Source organism: Sipha flava, unplaced genomic scaffold (genome assembly GCF_003268045.1).
Source record: "Sipha flava isolate LNK unplaced genomic scaffold, YSA_version1 165_pilon_pilon, whole genome shotgun sequence".
NCBI lineage: Eukaryota > Metazoa > Arthropoda > Insecta > Hemiptera > Aphididae > Sipha > Sipha flava.
Window position 1 is genome coordinate 1,358,167 of NW_020271833.1, and position 25,008 is coordinate 1,383,174.

At 29.5% G+C, this 25,008-nt stretch overlaps 1 protein-coding gene across 3 annotated transcripts in view; it reads left to right on the forward strand.

Moving 5' to 3' along the window:
• The window catches only part of LOC112679627 (zwei Ig domain protein zig-8-like), a 345,073-nt gene that overhangs the window by 290,344 nt on the left and 29,721 nt on the right, over positions 1-25,008 (forward strand). For all 3 annotated transcript variants that reach the window (XM_025549512.1, XM_025549511.1, XM_025549513.1), the window contains one exon: positions 20,651-20,861. In XM_025549512.1, coding sequence (XP_025405297.1) covers positions 20,651-20,861 — 211 coding nt within the window. The remainder of the gene's footprint in view (positions 1-20,650; positions 20,862-25,008) is intronic.

The following is a 25,008-nucleotide window of genomic DNA, read 5'->3' on the forward strand; positions in this document are numbered from 1 at the left end:
ATGATGAAATAATGTAAATTTTACTAACTGAACATTTTTTTTTTTTTTTATCGAAAACTGTGTATCTAGTATCCAATTCAAAACACATAATTAAAAATATTAATTTTTTTTGAAAATATATAGTAAGCATATGCATGTGGGCACCCTATAAGTTAAACATTTGGTCTTTTTTTATTGACTTGCTGTCTATTTCCATAATGGAGCTCGATTAATGGAAAATTTACTCTATATATTTAAATACTCGTATTATAGTTATACAGTACTATTTGATTACCATTATCATTTGTATTTCATACTCTCTTTACCCTCTGAGTTAATGTTAATTATACTTATGATGTAAAGATATCGTATTGATAACACTAATAAGTTTATATATTTGAATTAAACTAATCGTCAATTATTATATTAAAACAAGTTTGTACTAGAGAAAAATATACATATATATATATAAGTATTTATTTATTTGTACCTTACACATTTATTTTAGACCTTCGTACATTTGATCAAGTTAAGTGCCCTCGTTTTTGAAATCTTTCTATGATTGATCGCAGTAGAAAACTTCTGACGGCTGAATGAACGCGATCGGCCATAGCAGAGGATTAGTCCTTTCCCTGTCCATGCTAACCAATCTCTTCGTAGTTTATAGAAGATATTGTTATAAATTCGACAATGAAATTTATGTTAAATGGTCGAGAGTGTAGTGGTATAGTGGGATTCTTAGTGCGATAATGGTTCTTTTTTTCCTACAGGAAACGAAAGAGATGTAGTAAGGAAAACTTTCTTCATCGATTATCCACCGGCATAACGGCAACATGATTTTATGATCCTTAAGCCGAGGATTACCATGTAACATCCAATGTTTTTTTTATACTGATCTGATTATGCAAGCATCGAATAAAAGTTTGTGTTGTTAAGTTGGTTGCGAATCCGGAAGATTGTCTATAATATATATAAATATATTATTTTTTCAACCTCTCGGGCATTGTACGTTTAAAATAGTTAAGTGTAAATTATCCCGATTACACTAAGTTGAGAATTTATAACTTCATCGCAGTATAAAACACATTTTTTATCATTAGTATTTTATGAGCATGTACAAGTATATCCAACGTTGACAAGTTAGAAGCTAAACCAATTTATTTGAAAAGCAATAAAATCCGTGGACTCGGAACAAAATTGTTAATTTAAACCAAACAAAAACATTTCGTATACGAAAATATATTTATTAAACAAATGTATTTCATAACTTACTCTAGTTATAAAGTTATAAACACAAAAAAATTTAAAATTGCTAGAAATCAAATATAAAATAACATTGAACTCAAAATAAATATTTATAATGTTCAAAAAATGACTGTAATATTTTTAAAGCCAAAGAAGGTTGGTGGAAGTAAAGCGACAATCTAAAAAATATTATGTATTGTAAAAAGTATTAAAAATTTAAAAATAACAAACATTACTTTGATTAAGTATGAAACACAGTTGATTTAGTTATAACCATTATTTAAAGAAAAACGAAGAGATAAAAAATGATTAAAATACTCTTAAAGTATTTGCTAAAAGAGCAATATTATACTGTCATAAAAGCTTACTAAAACCTTAATATACTTCAGCTTTTTAAATATTTTTTATTACATAAAAGAAAATTTGTATTTAACATTAGAACTGTAGTGAAATTATATTGTTATTCTGGCGCCCTTTGTATTTTATATATTTTTTATATATTTTATATATTTTATATATATATATATATATATATTTATTTATATTTATACGATAAACAATAATATAGTTGTATTTTGTCAAAATACACGGACATTTTTTTTCGTAATTTGTTTTACCACTTTTTTAATTATTATATTTGGATTTTAAACGTTAAATTTGCATTTTAAGTAATCGTTTAATGTTATAATACTTTTAGAAATCTGAACGCTATATTGCCTACATTGACTTAGCGGTTAACGCCCGTTATTAACGGTGAGTTATGTATTTAAAACAAATAACGCTAAGACTTGGCGATGTGAACGATGTGATTCGTGCGATCCCAAATTATATACGGAACAGACATTTTATATATAAAACATGACAATAAACGCAATTGACTAATCCAATCGCGTTATCTTAAAACTATTCACCGTGGACCCATTGCTTTTTATTTGTGTTCTCAAGAACAAACTGCGACTGATCGAATTGAATCAAAAACCAACAATCGATCTTAAAACGAAGAGTTGCTTTCCTATGCTTCAATATGTCTACGTGACTATAGAAAACACATTCATAATTTTATATTGCCTGAGGCTTATTAATCTACCAATGTATTTTGTAACTTATAATTTTACATTTTTCAAATTTCAAAGTTCCTCAAAATCATTGTGTTTTTATTTAAACAAAGCTCAGATATAATAATATTTTGAAAATTTCGTCACCACTTTTCTTTTTTTACTACAACAAAAACATTATTGTTTTGTAACCATGAAGTTTTTATAAGTTAAAAATATTTTAACAGAATTTATCTTAAGTTAACTCACCATTGCTAATTAACATATGAAAATTAAAACCTAAATTAATTCACATTATTGTACGATAAACGACAAAAAAAAATTAAAAAAATAGTTCGATAATTTCAGGAAAATTTTAAAATTTTAAAAAAAGTTGTACCGAACCAACTAAGTACTGTTAGAATATAGTGTTTCACTGATGTTACTTTATTTTTATTGCTCTTATGAGTTAAAATTTCCCAACATTATTTACAGCAAATGGCACTTATATCTATAAGTTTGCACCATCAAAATTGTTCACGATAATGCAACTCAAAGTATACTGTTTCCTCTATATTGCATCCGACAAATTCTTTCATCTTGATTACCATAGAGTATATTTCAAACATTAACGTGCCGATATAGTTCTGAAAAAAATCACTTCACACAGTATCAAAATATTATTCACAATTTTTATTCTTCGGGATAACATAATTATATTGAATATTAAGATATAGATTGCAGAAAGACAATTGGTTAATTTTTAATTTTGCGAATTTTTATCTTTAAATACAATTTTCGTGGAACATTAAAACGGGTTTAAAATACAAAAAATACAAAGTAAAAAGTTACCAAGTGAAAAAGGATCCTGGACCGTGTGATTCGAGCGAGAAACAATAGTTCTAGTCCGAAAATGTTGCGTTACAAAATCGCAGAAACTATAATCGAAAAAATGTCAACCAAGTGGCGTGTAAATAATTAAATTTTGTTTTACGTATGGTGATATGTGAAAGCATACGCAGTGCAATCCGGACGGACAAAAACAGTAATAATCCGATATATAATCTGATGAATTCGACTGGAATGCATAAGAATTCCTTCGAGATTGTCACCCGGTACCGTGGGCTCAAAGACGACGAGGGACATGTAGTGCAGTTGTTCTCCAACGACAAAACAACAATGACAGATGCGACAATGGCATCGTTGTGATGAATTTTGATTGCCGGTGTTTTCGAAAAGATTTCAGTGAAGACAAAACATAGTATAAAAACATCAAACGAATTTGAGTGACATTATTTATATGCACTTCTCCCCGAAACTAGGACGTAATAAAACATCATAGTCCATGATCATCCCTCGGGTTGTGGCAATAATCTAGAAAATCTCGAGGAGATTAAAATATGACGTACGTGCGCACGAAAAAACAATCTTATGCGCGTATATCATTATAATATATTCAATAACGTGCAGTGCCGGAATTAACGGGGATACAGGAGCTACAATTTGTCAGGACCTTAGACGATGGTTCTAGTTTTCTTCAAAGTCATATGATAAAATGCAGCAAAAATATTTTACTGCCAAACATTGAACAATGATTGAACAAATGTTGAACAAAAGCATATTAATTTTCATTAGACGTTGATTTATTTCTAACTCATTCTCATTATTATGAAAACGTGATATGAAAATATGTGCCCTACATTTAAGGCTCCGTAGATCAACACGATTTAAGCTAAGGGGCGGACGCATTCATTCAAGTGCGTGATCCGTCAATCTATAAATAAAACAATTATTTGAATTGGTTATTTGGAAAAGGGAATATGTCCAGAAATTCTAATTTTACAGGAGAAACAAAAAATTAATTTTCTCAACAATTATCGATTTTTCGAGGCTTCAAAATTTATATTAATATTCCAAATGTAGCATCTCATTTACCTACATTAGAACCAAATTTTTTTCAAAATCCATAAAGTGATAAAAAAAAAAAAAAAATTGACATGTTACCTTTTCCAAATAAATAAATTGATTTTTGATATTTTGTTTGTTATTAAATTTTTTTTTTTTTTTATTTAATATTAAAATAACTCTTGAAAACAAAATATAATCATAAGTGATAGTTATAGTTATAATATATTGACAAATTATAATACAGTACTTTATTAATCAAATAAGGTATCAAAAAAAAAAAAAAAAAAAAAAAAAATAATAATATATTGTTTTATTATAATATGAACAACTTAAACAAATTTAAAATTTTAATAATCTTCTTCGTGATGCTCTTGTGCTTCAGTAATGGGCCAATGCATTATTTCATCATAGAATGACATTTTATCATCAGGTATATAACATAGGGGACTTTTTATATTATCTATTTTCTTGTAATTTATTGGTAACTTTTGGTCGTATGCTTTAAAATCTATGATGTTCGGCAAATCTGGACAAAACTGTCGAGGTTTTGCAAGTGAAAAACGTTCGTTTATAAAGTTATCGATGTAGGGATGAACAAGTAAAATACTTGGTTCAGACGAATCATAAATGAAATGAAAATAATTGGTGATTTTAAGTGTGACTTTTTGTGCTTTTGGTACTTTTTTTCCATGACTTGTTATTGAAAGCACATTTTTCTTATAAAAATCTAGCCACCACTTTTTGTAATCAATAATTTCTTCTGTTTTGACTTTTTGCATAGTAAACTAGACCGCCTTTCAGTCAATTCTTTACCAACATGATTTGTGTGTGGTAAGCCTTTAATTTTTGCTTTTTTTATAATGTTTGCTTTGTAAGATTCAAAATTAGAAACACCTTTTTTTCCCTTTTTTTCACATTCTACACTACTGTCGAAATCAGACATAATAATGTAGGTAATAAAAAATATTTATTCACAATATTAATATTATAGAAAAAAATAACTCAAACAGTAAAGTTTGTAAACAGACTTTCATACATTATAATGCCATAATAATAGTAGTATGAAAAAATATCAGCACGTGCCGCCTGGTTTTATGTAATAAATGATAAAAATATTTCAAAATATATACGTGAAATACGTTATAATACGATAATAATGATACGTTGTTAGAATGCTATTAATCAGCAGCATGTTCTTAAGTTTTTTATTTTTATCACTACGTTATAATTTCGATGAGGTAACATATCCAGTAGATGTTCCCTTTTCGAAATAAATGAAAAGTTGACCCGCCAGCTGTTACTACAAAAACACGCGGATATATTTCGTTTTCACACCAAATAATGAGTTCATGAACAAATAACATAGTTACGTAAAAATCTGAAAATGTCAAAATATTGGACATGTTCCCTTTTCCAAATAACCGATTCATTTGTGTATGATTTTTCAGTTGAAAAACTTGAACAGGAAAAAATCATTTTGCGTAAATTCATGCTAAATGGTTCTTAATTTTTTTGTTTTAAAGAAGAGTAAAAACCGTAAGAACAGTATATATGATTAAATTCTACGTTTTTATTTTTTTGATACTTTATTTCAATAGTTTTTTTGTTGTTCAAAAAAACTTGAAATTTTAAAAATTTTATCTTATAAAACTTTAAATCCATTTTGATTAGCAAAAATATAAAAACAATCAAATCACAAATAATTTTCTTCATTTTAGAAAAAAAAAAATTTAGTCTCTTCAATAACTTCAAACTAAATGGTTTTGTCCTGCGTTAAATATAATTTGACATATAAACTATTATCATGTTACATACTCTTGATCTTTCGGTTAAACGTGACGTATTGAAAAAATATATAAAAATAAATTGTATTTCTTTGTTACTTCAATTAAAGTAGTCACTAAAAAGGTCTTCAAATAATTTAATCTGATACTGATAAGATGTATATATGTATAATATATTCATACAACATGCATAAATTATGTTACGATGTTACGTATCTAATTAAGCTTCGGTAGGGAGGTCAGCGAACGTGCAGTGGATCCGAATACAAATCGAAGGCGGTGTAAAAAATGCGAAATCACGCAACGGCACCGATACAACCTTCGAGACTTTAGCGGCACCAGTACACGCATTTTCTAGATCCGATGTTATTGTTTAATGGAAACATCAAGAGCACGCACAATATTTTAATGTTTCCAGACGTTGAATATTCATAGCATCGCGTCTTACATGCACCAATCACTCCCTTCCTCTATCATACACCAACCACACCCGTTCGCTAACTATCACTCTCGTATTCTATTCATATATATATATATATATATATATATATATATATATATAAGTCCTTCTTTCCCAAACCCTCTTTCTTTCGGCTTCTCTTATTTTTCTCATATATATATATATATATATATATATTCTTCTCCTTTTTTCTCCATGTCTTTCGTTTTCCTTATATTCCTTCGTATTTACATTTTATTATTTTGTCATGCCATTTGTCGTGCTTGTACGGGGATAATAAAAATAAAAATATAGAAAAATGATGGAAAGGAAAATAGAAAGTGGACGCGCGTGGGGGAGAGAGAGAAAAGAGAGAAAATGAGTAGAAAAGCTCTTAATTAAAACTGTTATCGCACTACGGGCTAGTTAAATACATTTTTAAAAATAAAACGGTAGATTTATGACCACTGCAGTCTAGTGACTTGGTCTATACCATTACCATATCCGATGTTTTTCTTACCGTTTATATTGACAGCAATGTATGTGACGTGTCATAAAAACGTACGCAGACTAAAAAATTCTAACAATAGTAAAACCTAATATTGTTGAGCCATCATTGTTCATTGTAACCGCACACAACATTGACGAAAACAATATTAATTACTGTGTATTCTATTGTTATCATCGTTAACCTTACGGTATGTGTGGGCGAAGAACGTGTAATAAAATAACATACGAATATCGAATGTTTTCCTTGCAGTCTTGTTGCCAACCGTAATAAAATTGTTTACTATTTACATCATTCTTTCTTTTTTTTTTTTTTTGGATTCACCAAAATAAAAAGGATTTTTGTTGTTCTTTTATCCTACTTGTTCCACCGAAATCAAAGTAAAAGGATTTTTTTTTTTAAATATTTTCACCGAGTTTTTCAAAAAAAGTAAAAATCGAACACTTAAACATAACTATACAACATTCTACACATACTTTACGAAAAAGTCTAAAAACTCTTGTTGAGATTTCAATATGGTAGAAATGTTCAGTATTTTTGTAGTTATCGATTTTAATTAACTATTCGATTAAAGTTATAGGCTACAAAAATATTTATTTTATCGCTAAGTTTTTAACAAAACAATTATATTACTTTATAATGTCGTCGGTGATTTGACTTTTTGCATTTTATATGGACATAATATTTTTTTTTTAGGAAATACAATCTTGTTTTATGCGATATATTATTTTGCAACAAAAATAATTAAACATGGAATTAGGTGTACTTATGTGTAAATTAAATTTATAAAATGTCAATAGTTGTTAAGTACTTTAACACCAATGCACTATTATTTAGAAACATTTTAACCCTATTATAGTTATTAAAAGTATATGCACAAAAATTTAACCGTCTTATTTAATTATCTTATTATATCTTTTTAATTTGCTAATAATAAACATTAATTGTTGGGCTGTAACACGACTGAGCATAAAACTCTCTTTTTACAACATGATAGATCAAATTTATGGGCATAGCAAATAATAAAGAAGTACAAAAGAAACCTACATGATTGAGCATAAAAGAACTCTGCGATACTGCCAATTTAAATTTTGAATGTGATTGTGTTTTTCAGAAGTTTCAATCACAATATGATTATCTAACCCTGAGAAAATTTTTGATGAACATTTACTATTGGTTCTAGTGATGAGTATGAAATTCGAATATTTGAATTATCCGAATATCCGGATATTCAAATATGAATTTGCCAAAGTATTCAGATTATCTGAATTTATGAATTTGCTTATTATATAACTTATAATTATTTTTAATTTCTAATAAAATTAATTATTTTAATTTATCAAGTCAAAAAATTAATATTATATTTTATGAATAACTTACCATGACTTCAATAATTTTTATAGTTTATTATTAGTTACCAAAATAACAGTTAATTAAATTGTTGAATTTGTTTTATACATCTATAAATTACAGTGATAATATTACTGAATACCCAATTAACTTATTTTAACTGCTTAACCTTTGAATGGTTATTAAATAAGCTCTTCTGAAGATGAGTTAAATTTATATTACAATGTAATATACTCGTAGGAATGATACAATAATGATTGTTATCGATTTATTTACACGGATAAGTTTTCTTGCAATTAATTATCAATAAAAATTTGAGTCGTCGAACAGCTAAATTCAATTGAATAATCAGGATAATCCATGAAATCCAGATTTCTCAAATCCGGATATGTCCCTTACTAGTTGGTACACCTCCTTCTCAAAAGATAAGATAATATTTTATTCGTTCTCCAAATTATTTGTATTTGTAAAAATTCACAGGACAAATTCTCTGCTTCTTTCCAACAACATTTTTATTATATCCATATTAAAAAAATTGAAATTATACTGTGCGCGCGAAATTTCCGCAGGTGTATCTGATGAGGGGTTATTGCAATGGCAGAATTCGATGAGTTGCCACACGTATAAATGGAAAACCAAAGGATGAAGGAGGAGATATATAATAAAAATAATCAGCAATTGTTTTATAAAGCTACAAGGTATTATTTGGTCAAGTTAAAATAAACATTAAATAAAATTACGAACTAAATGAAAAGGGGGGGAGAAATAACGTATAATATACAAAATAAAATATCCCTAATGGGCGCACAGTACGAGTATATTTTGGTTTTATAAAGATAATCAAAAAGGTTGACCTGTCTCCAGACGACGCCGGGATGACTGGTAAAACGAAATGATCCACATCCACAATAAAGTGAGGATCACACAAATATACTATTATATTTGTTTGATAGGCATCGTATAATTTCAATAAGTACGGCAAAAGCGCACTTATTAAAATGGCGGCGAAGTACACCATCTTGAGTGTGAATGGTTGCTGCACGTACAATTCAATCTTCATCGGGGTGAATTGCAATGATACTACCTGATTGCCAGTCTGTGAGTAGGCGATTCGGAGCTTCCACGATGACTACGTCTCCTACGGTTAAATTTAGTGTGGGTTAGTATCATTTGAGACGCCCTTGGAGAGTGGCAAAATATTCCCAATTCCACCTTTTCCAAAACGTTTGATGGCATTGATGGAGTAGCTCCCAGTGGTCGAGACGATTCATCGAAGATGAAATAACATCAGGTTCGGGCACAGCCATGATAGGTTGACCTATTAGGAAATAGCCGGGAGTCAAAGTATATATATTATTAGAGTCAGATGAGAGAGGGGTTAGAGGTTTGGAATTCAAAATCCCTTCTATGCGAGTCACTAATGTTAACAATTCTTCGTGTGTTAGGATTTGTTTTCCAATCGCATGCTTCATATGATGTTTGACACTCTTTATAACTGCCTCCCAGAGTCCACCAATGTTTGGAGCTGCAGGAGGATTGAAATGACATTGACAAGGTATATGTGTAGAAACATTCGTCTGAGTTTGATTATCCTGAAATAACGCCTTTAGTTGTCTTGCCGCTCCCAAATAATTAATACTGCAATCTGTGTATATGTCGGATGGTACACAATGGCGGGCTACAAATCGATCGAATACAGCTAAAAATGTAGTGGATGACATGTCCGACACAATTTCCAAATTAACTGCTTTAACCGATATACTTATAAACAGAGTTAAATACATTTTATTTGTGCGTGCATTACGGCGACGATTTTCGACCTACGAAAAAGGCCTGTTTTGTTGGATGCACGATGATGGAAAATTTCCCATGATTGGGTGTAGACAACATGCCTTAAAACGAACACAAGTTACACAAGAAAAAATGAATTGGCGAACTGCCTCTCTGCCGGACAGAATCCAAAACTTTCTTCTGATCATTGATAAGACAAGTTTCGAACTGGCATGTAAGAATTCTTGGTGAAAATGTCGAATGATCAATTCGGTCAAGTGAGACCTTTTCGGTAACAAGATAGGTTGTTTAGCATCCGAACCCAAATAAGCATTACGAAGTCAACCACCCACCCGAATCACTCCAAGTGGGTCGATAAATAGGGCTAATTGAGCTATGGTGGCTAGCCTTAATATACCATCTGTTTTTATTAATTGACTTTTGAGTTCCGGAAAGTATCTGGCTTGTGTAATCAAAACTGCGTGAATGAGAATATGATGTAACTCCTCTTGTTTCAAGGGACCATCTGGCATTGGATGACGATGGGCCTTGATAGCAAGACGTCGAATGTACGCTAATGTCCGTTGCATTCGAGTAAAGGACGAGAAACGTTGTAAAATGTCATCTTGTGGTTCGGTGCTAGTTATAGTACTTATGAAAATAGATGGAGGCTGAAATTCGGGCAATTTTTCAGGAGTAATTGGAATGAAATTATATTTGGGCCATTGAGCATGTGAAAAACGAAGAAAGTCCGGTCCTTCTCTGTATATTTTACAGGCAACTGTTGCAGCAGGAAGAAGACCTCGAGATGCAAGATCGGCTGGATTTTCTTTTGTGTTTACGTAGGCCCACTCACAATCTGGGAGCAGAGAATGTATTTTTGCAATTTGATTTGTCAAAAAAAATTTTAAAAGTTTTTTAAAGAGCAGTCAACCACGATAAGACTACTGTAGAATCAGTTCAAGAAAGCACTCGTGAGATGGAGATTTCAGATATGAGTAAAGTTCTGACTCGATTTAAGGTTTGAGCTAATCATAAGGATCCACAAAGTTTCAGTCTTAGTATGGACAGTGATGCGTAGGGGTCAGCAGTCTTTAAAGGGATGTCCTTTATCTTGCAAGTAACAAAATAAACATTGATAGAATTTGAAATGCTTATTACTCGTAAGTATACATTAGTGGCATAACCAATTGATGAAGCATCAGAGAATTCTATTAGTTGAATTTTCGTATGCGATCGGATGTCAATATGTCAAGGAAGAATAATTTAATCGAGTGCTGGTAGTACTTTTACAAACTGATCCCAACTACAGTGAAGATTTGCTGGAAATAGAGTGTCCCAATGCATACCCAGTTTCCATAATTCTTGCATAAAAATCTTGGACCATAATAGTGTGGGTCCTAAGAAACTAATTGGATTGAATAGTCTAGCGATGGTCGAGAGCACTTTTCATTTGGTATATTTACCCGGATAAAAACTTGTATCGTAAGCAAAATGATCTGATGATAAGTTCCAATGAAGGCCTAAAACTTTCACAAAGGTCTCACCTTTGGGATCCAATGACAATAATTTTGCATGATCTTTGGTATCGATGTTCTCCAAGTTACCCGGCAGTTGCTTATCCACTTTTTTAAAGTGCATCAACAAGAATTCAATAAGCCGATGATGTCTCGTTGAATGATAGACAACTCCACTTCTGTATCTGCTCCTACCACAATGTCATCAACGTACGTTTAGCGGGTGAGAATATTCTTCGTGGCTGGGAATTTCGAATCAACCAGAGCATCTAATTCATGCAAACATCGGATATCAGATATGGAGCAGAAGTTACGCCATAAGCGACAGTACGAAGTTCATATACGATCAATTTTTTCTCAGGAAATTCACGTCATAATATATGTTGGTACACACAATCATTGGATTTTAACAAAATTTGTCGATACATTTTGGTTATGTCTGCGGTTAACAGATAGCGTTTTAACCTACTCCTTACGAGAATATCAAAAATGTCAATCTGCAACTTAGGACCAGCTATAAAGACGTCATTTAGCGATAAACCCGACGATGTAGAAGCAGATGTATCGAACACAACACGCAACTTTTCGATCTTGTTACTGTCACGATTCACGATAGCATGGTGCGGGATGAAATATTTTCCAGCTTGATTCGCTCTTTTCATATGACCCAGAGCCAATTATTCCTTCATAAATTACTGATATTTGGCGTATAATGCTGGATCTTTATTTAGACAGCTTTCAACACTGAATAAGCGTTTTTGCGCAAATGAGCGAGACTCACCTAGGCCATGATTTTGCAAAAATATACTGGATGGGAATTGGGCTTAATTCTTTCTGAATTTCGAATGGTTTTGCGAAAACAATACCGTACCTGTAAATGGAAGTGCAACACAGAACCTGCCACGTTCATCACGCGTGGTCGTTTCTGAAAACCATTTTTCACATTGGTGGTCTTCAGTGGTGGGACTTTTCAGTTGCGTAATTTCTTCAATTGACCAGAAAGATCGAATCATGTCATTTAAGGAAGATGAGGTCACTGACAACGAGTGAGCATAAAATGCATTTTGTTCATCAAGGAGTCCGAAAACAACCCATCCTAAGAAAGAATTCATCGCCGACGGTAAACCTTAACGTTGTAAAATATCGGCTCGGGGCTTCATTATGTGAGGGAGCAAATCTCCACTAATGAGCATATCTATAGACCAGAGAACATCAAATGAAAGGTCAGCCAATGATAGATGACCATAAGACTAATGAACACAAGGTGGTAATGGCACAGAAGGCATATTAGTGGTAATCTGAGGTAAAATAATGATGTCAGAACTACAGAACGACGGTTCATGTTGTTGCCATGGTACAAAGTGACAACTGGTTATCCCTTTTACGTTATCAATTGATTTATTTGATAAACCAACTATGCCTATTTGACATCTGCGTCTGGGAAGGCCTAGCTTTGATACACATTGCATGGTCATGGCTGATACTTGAATGATTTGATAATCACCACGGCTGTCACGCATATGAACTATGGCGGTTCCCAACACGACTGTGGAAGTGGCACATGACAACCCAGAAAATTTAGTAATGTTATCTTGTGAAGTGCTTTGAATAGAATCGTTTTCTTGTACAACACATGACGATATAGAATCTTGATGAAGTAAAGAATGGTGTTGTTTTTTACATATTGAACATGACCATTTAGATTTACATGCTTTTGCCGTGTGTGAAGGACTCGAACATGAAAAAAAAACACAATTTTATTGACAACGCCGTACCCTGTCGTTTTTTTAATGAAAGCTCCTTGAAAACTGAATAACGATACACGAAATGTTCTCCTATTTGCTAGTTAATGTAGTGGCAAGAGATGACCTGGTTGTCTTATAATCTTCTGTGAGTCTTCTGTGTTTATTTTCAGTTCGATCATTGTCTAGATCTTTGGTATTCTCAAGGATTCTACAACGGTGATGAACGAACGTAAGCCAAGAGTCAAAAGTAGGAATAGTTTCCTGCAAAACACTGACTTCGAAAAATTGTTGAGTAATTGGGTCCAATAACTACGACCCAATATAAAATAATATAAAGTCGGACAGATTTTCTACACTAAGTGCAGTAATCGCGGCAATATTTTCTTGGAAAATATTAATGAAGTTCAGTAGAACCGGCAATGATTCTGCAACCATTGGGCGAAATGAAAATAGTTTATCCAAGTGGGCTGAAGCCAATAAGCGTTGGTTATCGTAACGATTCATTAATGTCATCCAGACAATGTCATAATTACTGTTGGTGAGAGGTAATGAACTGATACAAGACAAAGCCGGACCAGATAGACAAGATAATAGATAATGAAATTGATCAATTTTACTTAAATTGTCATTTCGGCGTATTAAGGATACAAACTTATTACGGAACGATATCTATTGAATTAAGTTAATATCAAAATTAGGCAAATCGATTTTAGGTAATACTAAAACGGAAGACGAGAAAGTCGATATATGCGGGGCATAAATTATATATACACAGAACTATTCATTGGTTTAACACTGAATAATTTAACGGCTATAGCACAAGTGTTATAGTACAACATTTGTGTGGAGTTTGTTACGTCTGAATCAACGGAAAATTCATCGACGATATTGAGTTCTATTAGAACATCCAAAATCATATTTTGTTGTTCTTGAAATAATATGAATAAAGTTTCTAATTTTGCCATGCGAACTGCCAATTCTTCAATCAACGCACCATTATTGTTGACTTTGACAGACATCGAATGTATACTATGGATAGACTTGACAGATTGATCACGCACAGCATGCGCCCGCATTAGCTCTTTTTTAGCTATATCTGTCTTTGGCTTACCCATTTTCCAAATATATTATTTCGGCAAATATCCGGTTCGAAGGACCAAAAATGTGTGCGCAAAATTTCCGCAGGTGTATCTGATGAGGGGTTATTGCAACGGCAGAATACGATGAGTTGCCACACGTATAAATGGAAAACCAAAGGATGAAGGAAGAGATATATAATAAAAATAATCAGCAATTGTTTTATAAAGCTACAAGGTATTATTTGATCAAGTTAAAATAAACATTAAATAAAATTACGAACTAAATGAAAAGGGGGGAGGAGTAACGTATAATATACAAAATAAAATATCCCTAATGGGCGCACAGTACGAGTATATTTTGGTTTTATAAAGATAATCAAAAAGGTTGACCTGTCTCCAGACGATGCCGGGATGACTGGTAAAACGAAATGATCCACGTCCACAATAAATTGAGGATCACACAAATATAATAGTGATGGGCATCGTATAATTTCAATAAGTACGGCAAAGGCGCACTTATTAAAATAGTGGCGAAGGCTTACTTATTAAACGGCGACGAAGGCACACGTGTCACGTTTACGACGACGAAAGCGTCATATTATAGCATTAAGAATGACGAAGGCGCACTTAATTAACGGCGACAAAGGCACACGCGTTACGTGTACGAAAACGAAGGCATCGTACAGCATAAGAACAGCGAAGGTGCACTTAATAAACGGCGACGAAAGCGCACGCATAACCGGAATACAACAAAACCCCCATGAAAATGAATAATAAGACGCATTTCGGAGCGTGTTTTACACTCCTGTATTGGCGGCGAAGAAGGAGAAAACATATGTGTCCACAAATACGCATTACCAAACTAGTCCACGTCAGGACTCGTGGAAGTGTTACCAACTGCGTCTTATCGTTAGTGCGTAACAGGACCGAACATATACTCATATACTATACAGCTATATAGCACACATTATATGTGACACAACTATAGGTGATCGAACACTTCATAAACTGAATTATTTCTATAGTAATTTTGGAATCGTAACCGTCGTAACTACCTTATATTTTCCCTCGATTCTAAATGTTCAAAATTTCAGTATATTACGAATAAAACTAATATGTATTATATTAAATTAAACGATAACGTTGCCGATGGAGATACGCATGGCCTTCTGCTTCCGGCTCATTTAAGTTTAGTAAGTTAATAATTGGTGTAATAATACGTGAATAATATAAGTTACAAAATTTGAGGAACGTGACAATATTGCATAAAATATTATATGTTCAATCGTGTTGCTGAATAGGTATATGCTTAATAATTTTTCCCCGAACTTTTGTATTATCCTGATTGATAACTGTAAATATGTCTTATGTGTTTTCGTACGTAACAATAACGCTGATTTAAAATTGAAGTGTGAAACCATGTTAATTTTCATTGAATTATTTATTTTAACTTTTCTTTGTATTAAAGGATTTTTCACTTGTATAATTCCAATTTCTAATAATTTTTAGTTATAATAGCTATTTAGTCCATCATATCCATCATACTTTTCTTGTAAAAATGTATAAATACATATATATATAATATATATTTATATATGTTTAACATATGCATTTAAAACAACTTATAATTAAAAATAATTGCATAATTCAGGACCAAAGTATGCAGTTTTTATTTGAACAGTATTTATTTAAGATACTTTTCAGTACCCAAGTACAAACAATAAAAATAAATGTATATAAGTTGTTTAATAAACAACAATACTCCTACATTAGTATCACCGTTAATTTAATATTATTATTCGCAACACAGCGATGTACCGAAATTGCCAATACATAACGCCGTCTTAACATATTTGAAATTATCTTAATTCTATTGTCCAGATGTACATAATTATGAAACATTTTATAAAAATTAATTATGCTCAAATTATTTCATATAGAATACTTTATTTTACATGAATGATTAAAAATAACTAGTATTAGAATATTTTTTTCAGTAATACTAAAAATCCATGAATAAGAATCTTAAATATACGGTAAATAGTTTATATAAATACAAATATGTAACACCAGACACATCATAATATAACATTGTATGTAATTTGAAATGATAAAAAATAACCAAATTCAATAAAATATACTTCTATAAGTTTACTAATTTAAATTTCTTTGGTATAAAGTTAAATAAAATAAAGAAATTTACCAATAAAGACACATTTCTTCAAATGCGTATTTATCTTGTCAGTTTTCATTGTACCTATGCATTATACGTGTATCATTTACTAACATTCTTTGTTCTAGAAAATCATAAACCATTATTGCGACAGGATGTAAGAAAACAATGTTAAAATAACCATAAAATTATAAACTGGCATACAATATAAATTAGATAAACATTAAACATATGATATAAAAGGGATTCTACATTAGAATTTTCGCAATCATTTTTATTTCTAATCATTGAAACCTAAAAATTGTTCAATAAAATAAGAAAATTTTTCAATATTAAAACTAAAATTACTACGAAAATGCGAACATTTGAGTGATTGGAAATAAAATATAATTTTTTTTGTCCAAAAACAAGTTATCGTATACAAAACAATAAGTCAACAAATAAAATATAATAGACCGACTTGTTTTATTCTTCTAATGTTAACGTTCAATTCATATATTGTGTGCGAATCATCAAGATTAAAAAAAAAATCACTACAATTTCTTTAGAGCTAAAGGTTTTTTAAACTTTTAAGTGCTCGGCTTTCAATTATTTTTTATTATTAGATAAATATATTTATAAATCTTTTATTTTTATTATTTTTTTTTTTTTTTTTTTTTTTAATACTTGTTGTTTTCAACTTTTTCGAGGATTTTAAATTCGCCGTTATTCTTTTTTCTTTTTCTACAACTACAAACACATTAAACATACACGAGCACGTCAGCACATCTGCAATCGTCCATTCACGTAGAAACAACTTCTGAGGCTTCGCATTATTTCACACCTGCTCCCCAAAAATTATTTCAAAATCGGTCGGTTCAAGCATGAATAATAAAAAATATACATAAAGAAATGATTCGCATATTTTTCAGCTTTACATTATTTGGAATTATGTAGTTAATATTGTACTCGTATTATCGATGTACTTCTGTTTACTAGAATGGACGTTTTTCGATTACTTTTATTTTAATCCAATACCACTACTACATAATAAACGAGTTCCGTCTAGACATTTATTGCTATTTATTCATACGAAACTACGGAGATCGAAAGACGGAAATATACCATTATTTATTCTTTGATTACACTTGTATCTTTTCACCTGGACTTTTAACTTTGTTAAAAATGTAAAAACCTGTGCATAATATACGAGTATAACATTATCTTGTATACCACTCCGTTGTATCGTGTACACCATTGATCTGTCACGAAATAATTATTATAATATAAAAAAAAATAAACAATTCATTCGTCTAACACAGGGGTATTATACCTTTTTCAATGGCAGGCAAAATCTGAGATATGCTTTGGCATCACATGCTAACAATGCTAACATTTTTTAGAGGAATAGAGAAGTAAGTAAGTTTAAGAATAGATAAAATTTATTTAAATTTTAAAAAATATGTATTTGTTTTTTATTTTTATAATTTAAAATTTTTTTTATTGAGATACTTTATGAAAAATTTGGAATTTCTGGTATTTTAAAGTTTTTTGATAGTGTACTTTATTGTTCCAATCAACAGCATTGCTGTAAATATTGGAAAAATTGTTTGTAAAATTATTTTATTATATAAAAATTTTAGGTACATCATTTTTGAAAATGACTGCTCACATAAGTAAGTAAAACTAAATATTGAAATTATTTCACATGCACTTTTTTTCAGTTTTAGAATAATATTGACAAAATATCAGTAAATTTGATGGACCGGAACCGTCCCATGGGACATTTGTAGCTCTGTTATTACCCATATCACTCTTCTATACTCCGGACACAGTTTTCATCAACTGAACACAGTTTTCACATGTTTCAATGTGTAATCGTGTGGTTGTTTATTCCTATTTCAGTGGTATCTGTGAAACATGCGAAAAACAAAAATAAAATGTTATAACGATAATATACTTCAATAAAGATAACATTTATATTATTTTAAGTAATAACATTCATTCGTTTCAAAAATATTTCTAAAGAGCAGTAAAGTTAATTTTTAAGATTCCAAGCATAAATATAGAACAACTCATTTATCTATTATGTCCATTCATCGTTATTCATCAGAAAATAATTATAATTGTTAATAATATTAAGATAATAAGTTATTTCATATTAGCCAATATTAAAAATATAAAAAAAATTGGGTTAAATTATAATTTATTTATTTGCAAATTAAGGTATTTAATTTATTTATGTTTCACGCATAATTTTGAAAGAGTAACTAGATTCTTTTTTTTAAATCATATTATATGAATCATTGTTTATGATCGGAATATATTTAGAAACCCAGAATTAAATTTGCTTGCAGAATTAAGTATTATTACTAACTTGTTTTTTTTTGAAGCAACAAGAGGTGTCTCTAGAAATTTGTGACTCATACGTAAATCAGGTCTTGTATAACAGAACCATGGTGAGTAATATCAAACAAGGTGTGTGCATCCACTCGCGCTGGGTCTTTAGATAATAAATTAATTAATGAACCTTACTTACCATTAATAACATGTACCCAGAAAGAGCATTTTGGAAACCATAGGACAACAGGGCAATAACTCGTATTTAAATCTAGTTAACGTAAAAATAGACTATTATAATTAATGTGTGACTATGATATATTTAAAATTAATATGTAACTACAATTGTATACATTAAATTTAATAAATTGTATGGCCTTTTTGGGGAAATATTTTACTATTTTATACAAGACCAATATAAATATTTGGTTTTAAAAAAAAAAAATTAGGTTAAAAACTGGCACACAATCGTCATGTAATAATATTGATTTTATTTATTTATACAAAAATAAATCTTAATCGGTAATTATTAAGATCAACATATTAAATAAAAATAAAATATTTCCTATGTGATTAAAAAATGAAAAATTGTTTTCTATGTCTATAGCCTAGAGTCTAAAATTGTTTCGATCCTTGAAAATATGATTTTCAAAAAAATCATTTCTCTTAATTCACATAGAAAAAAGTGCATTGACACAAAATTTTAAATAATAAGTATTAGTAGTTTTAGATAGGGCTTGAAATCGAGTTCTAATATCGATAAAAATCGTTGAAAATGCGTTCAGTGTTGGTTCTTCTATCTCTACGATAGCCTTGCATGTAGAAATAAATAATTAATTAAATTTAAAATAAATAAAAATATTTTAATATATTTTATATACTCGTATATTTTATATATATCAAACTAAAATTGTATAGAATAATTAGATTTTCTATGAAATAACTAGTTAAAGTATAAATTTCATATATAATTTCATGCTTTAACTAATATTTGTAAGTAATGTCATGAACTACATAGTTATTTTATAAAATAATAGAATTCAATACTCTAACAGTAACATATACATTGTTGCGTGCTGGTTATTGCTCTTGATACTATTTATGTGGTCTCTCGCATAGTGATATTCGTAACGATTTTTATACGATTATTATTAAAATTATTTTTCATGTTATCATTTATCAATTACCTATTATCACAGAATAATATTATCAGCTAATATTCTTTTTTATATATCACAGACCCGCAGGTACTTTTGGCTCGTTTCTTAAAATAATTGGCCATTATGTATTTTTAAAAATTACTCACTAAATAACAATGCAATGATACTTTTAAAATTTACTTAAATACGTAAATGTTATTAATGTTCAGTGATACGCAATAAATGGTTGTAATAAATGGGTTTTTTTATATATATAAATAAGCGATAAAATGGGTAGATGAAATGACTAGAACATTGCGGTCAATGAATTTGAGAGTTTTTTTTAGTTTGAAAAAAGAAATCTATATGGTTCAACATGTTTTCATAACAAATTAATCACTCGCAGTGTGTAATTTGTCTTCATAATTTGGGAAGGACTAAACAAATATTCCCTGCATAATTACACCTAAATGCATACTACGTTCCGTAGTGCATTTGATGTAAAAAAGAGACTATCCATTTCTTTGTCATCCATGTAATCCATAGCGTAAAAACAAAATGAAAACACGCCATTACTTTCGGCGGCTGTCGTACGATAATAAAACTGAAGCCGTGGTATGGTCATTTTTTTTTTTTTTAACAACTCTTGCACTCATTTCAGGTATCGTGGATCCGACACCGGGATATACATCTCCTTACAGCCGGTAGATATACATACACAAGCGACCAGCGGTTCGAAGCCATTCACGAGCCGCACTCGGAGAACTGGTCGTTACGAATCAAATATCCGCAGAAAAAAGATTCCGGTATATACGAATGTCAGATTAGTACCACTCCACCCGTTGGACATCCTGTCTACTTAACCGTCTTAGGTAAGTCAAGTTCCCAATTTTGTTTGTATAAAGTAAAGCTCTTCAAGAGTTCAACTTTTTCCCAACTCCTTTCTATTAAAAATAATGTTCCAATACGATTTTGTATTGTTTATATAGGTAATAAGTAAAATAATAATAATAATAATATTAAATTATTACGCACATAATACGAAAATACGTTCAAATTTCAGAAACCACAAAATCTGCTTTACCTATCACTATTTTTATTTCATTAAATTTTCTATCAAAATTTCGATTAAATTAGTTTTTAAATTCCATAAGGAGCTAAAAGAACATTGATTTTTCAATATCATGTTGTGTTTTTACCGACACATTTTGGCAATTAAACTATTTCAAAAGTTTTTATATACAAAATATATATTCTAGTTCTAATTTGGAATTTTGGTGTAAAAAATAAATCATTTGAAATTATGACCACTAGAAAATAGCAAAAAACTATAGTAAATCAATTAGTCAAACATTTTTTTTTTTATATTTTAGATAATTTGAATTCATACGTCACACGTATTCAAATACTATTATACGTACTGCAAGTTCGATTGCCTTAAGCTTTTAAGGTTTTAAAATAAAACTTGATACCTTAGCTATAACATAGTTAATTCAATTAAAGAGTTAGGTATTATCAAAGTCTATAAATGTATTTGTCTAATTTAACTTCATTTACAACACTTATAGTTTAAAATCATTTATTCACTTACGAACGTAATTTACTTTGTATAATTGTATTGTTGCAATGTTAAAATTGTGATATAAAGGCGGCACAATATACAAAATTCAATGTAGCCCTACTCAAGCCTATTGTGTATTAAATACATAAAATCATTCCGGATTTTAATAAAGTTATTTTTTTTTGTATTTAAGGTTTATTTTAACAATTAGTTTCGAGAGTTAAGTAAAAAATATATATAAGGACTACAATAAAAATATAAGTTACGAACAAAAATAAAAAGAAGAAATATAAAATTTAATTAAACAGCCTCTGTGGTTAAAAAATGTATTTCGTATAATTATTTTTTGCTGATTTGAAAAAATATTTTTTCTACTAAAATGAATAATAGAGAAATTGAACACGAATAATAGATGGTCACGTGATAGTGATGAGATGAATGAGGAGGAAGTAGATTATGCCCAAAGCGGAAACGGGAACGATATTATACTTTTCATAGAAAAATTGATTGCGAAACTAAAGAAATTGTGATCGGAGATAAAATTCTGTACTAGATAGCGAAATTAAGAGGAGTGATTTTCAATCTTTAAATCTTAGATAAGTTGTACAAATCCTATATTTGGGAATAAAGTCAGTCCATGAAATGTTTGTACTCGATAGCATCCTTTGCTAATTCTCACCGAATAATTAATCAATATTAAATATTTTGTTTGAAAATTGTAAAAAATAATTTAAAATTTTTGCAATTTATTTAAAAATATATAACCCATGAATCAGAGTAAAATGGTCAAATTTGTGAGGCTGGCCAAAATTCAATGCGAATTTTCGAATTGAACTATCCAAAATTAGATATTTTATTTTTAAATGGTAAAAATGAATTACATGTATAGTTAATTAATTTATAATAACAATAATATTAATATAAAAAAATACAGAGTCCATTTATGAACATATTTTTTGGGTGTCAAAAGTAATGAATTCGTTTTGGGTTCAACCCATTTGTGCTAAAATAAAAAAAGTATGTTATTTCCGATAGCTCATTTTCACCAAATTTACCAGCGTAAAAAGTTTACATTAACGACTTAGTTTAATTCTCTTTTAAAAATCTGTAACGTATAATAAAGTTATTTTTATAATTACAAAAAAAAAAAAATAAAAATAAAAATCTAAGGAATATGCATAAATAATTAAATTTAATTATAATAAAAATTAAAATGATTTGTTAAAAAATCTTCATATAAATGTTATGATTATTTTTAAAAAAATACCGTTTTATTAACTATAATTTAAATAAGATATAATTATATAAGATTATAATTGGTTAATATTTGAGAAAAAATATTTTACTTTATCATATTATAATTATATTTATTATAATTATATCAGATAAATTTTGTGCAAATGGACTGTTGGAAAAATATACCTTTTTTTATTACCACACAAATGAGCGATACCCTATTTTTCGCATGTAATAAATGTCACGTAGTTAATTGTTTAATGAATTTAATTTTTTTTAAATTTCCAACCCACACATTAGCGCTATATGGATGAAAACAAATCATGAACGAATAGCTTATTTAATTTATTCATATGCATAAAACATTGTAATGTACTCCGTGATAATTCTTAAACACCATTCTCGAGATATTCTGCAAGATGTACACAATGTGTAAAGTCAACTTACATGTCTATAATGTGTCGTCCATCCATCGGCAATAATGAGATGTGACTTTTCGATAAATTCATATAGTTACTAATCTCTTGAGACGATGTATTGATCAATAGAATACCATTATACTGTAGGTTTCAACCGTATAAGCATTGTACAGATTATTCATCGATATTCCTTTTCTTATCCAAAAACTAAAATATGCGTAAACACTATATTTACATATGTATATATATCGAATGAAAGATGCATATACAGAATTTAAAATTTTAATTTACTTTTGTAGGGGTTTTTTTCTTGAAATTAGGCAAACCATACACTTTACCTATATCTTAAATTATTAAGGTCTATTAGCCTCCATTTTATTTTTTCGAAATTTCTAAAAAAACCAATACTGAAAAAATTAAACATAATAAAATCTAACTCAAAAATTATCCCTAATACGCAATTCGGTTTTCACAATCTTCACGTTCGTGATGTTAGCCCCCCACCATGTCCAATGGAATCCGGACCTGTTCTCAAATTTAGTAACCTTTTAGTAACTAATTGTAACCGACACCAAACAGTTTCTAAAAAATCCAATTTTCATTTCGGAAGGGCTAACATTTTATTAACTTACAATATACGATACGCAACGCAAATATAAATATAAACACTTTTAATTTGCTACAATAGATAAATTATAGTTCTTTTAAATTTTTTTTTATTTGTACCAATTTATATGTATTGTATTGTATTAATTCTGAAAGATAAAACATTTGGTCTTCCTTATAGTTATATATATATATATATATATATATATATATATATATATGTATATTATAGTTGATTTGTTTCAATGAAAATGTGATCCATTAGTCTTTTAGAAGATGAAATTGATCCAGCACAGTATCCACAACGTATCAAATCATATTTTTTTTAACGAAATGTAATTAATTAAATTTTGTTGTAGGTCTTTAAATCCATTATCAATAAAACGAAGAATAATATTCATGCTAGAAATTTGTTTATTTTGATTTATTCAATTATAATTTGTACATTTCATATTTTCATTAGCAGATGAAACGTCTTTTAAGAGCTTAGTCACAATAAATAACACATTGCAGCATGCATCAATTATTTTTAAATTTGAAATGCTTTTGGATTCTTCAAAAATATTTTTCAGTATAACTAACCGTTCTTTGTAAGTGCTTATTGTTGAACCATATAGGGCTATTTTTTTACTAAAATTAAGAGTATGGTTTTCACTTGAATCTACAAAATTTTGGTATGATGAGAAATCTACGTATACCATTACAATTATGGTGACAATATTTCCATTTAAAAGTTATGAGTTCAAATTAGACTGAGTATATTTTTTATTTAGAATCCTTTCAATATCAGGATTTGGCTCCATGTACTTTCGAAGTCTTTTTTTAATAATTACATCTTTAGATTTTGGCAGTTTTTGGTTCTTCTGACATCCCCTTTCCACGTCAATATTCAACCACTTTAAGTGAATTGGAAGAAACCGAAGTTTCATCACTTTATTCATTTTCAACCTTTCTTTTGTGATCTACAATATAGGCATTTATTTTTTTTTCCTTGTACTGATTTTTATCTTCGTCAAAAGAACTTGTTTGTATAAAATTGTCGTTAATATTATTTTCTCCGTTTGAATAATATTCATTTGAAATAGTCTTGTTTTTTCTCATCGTAACAATGTATTTACCAGGTTTTTGATTTTGATAAATTAATTTTTTCATTTTTGTTACTGAACTCATCTGAAATTTCAGGAGAAGTATTATTTT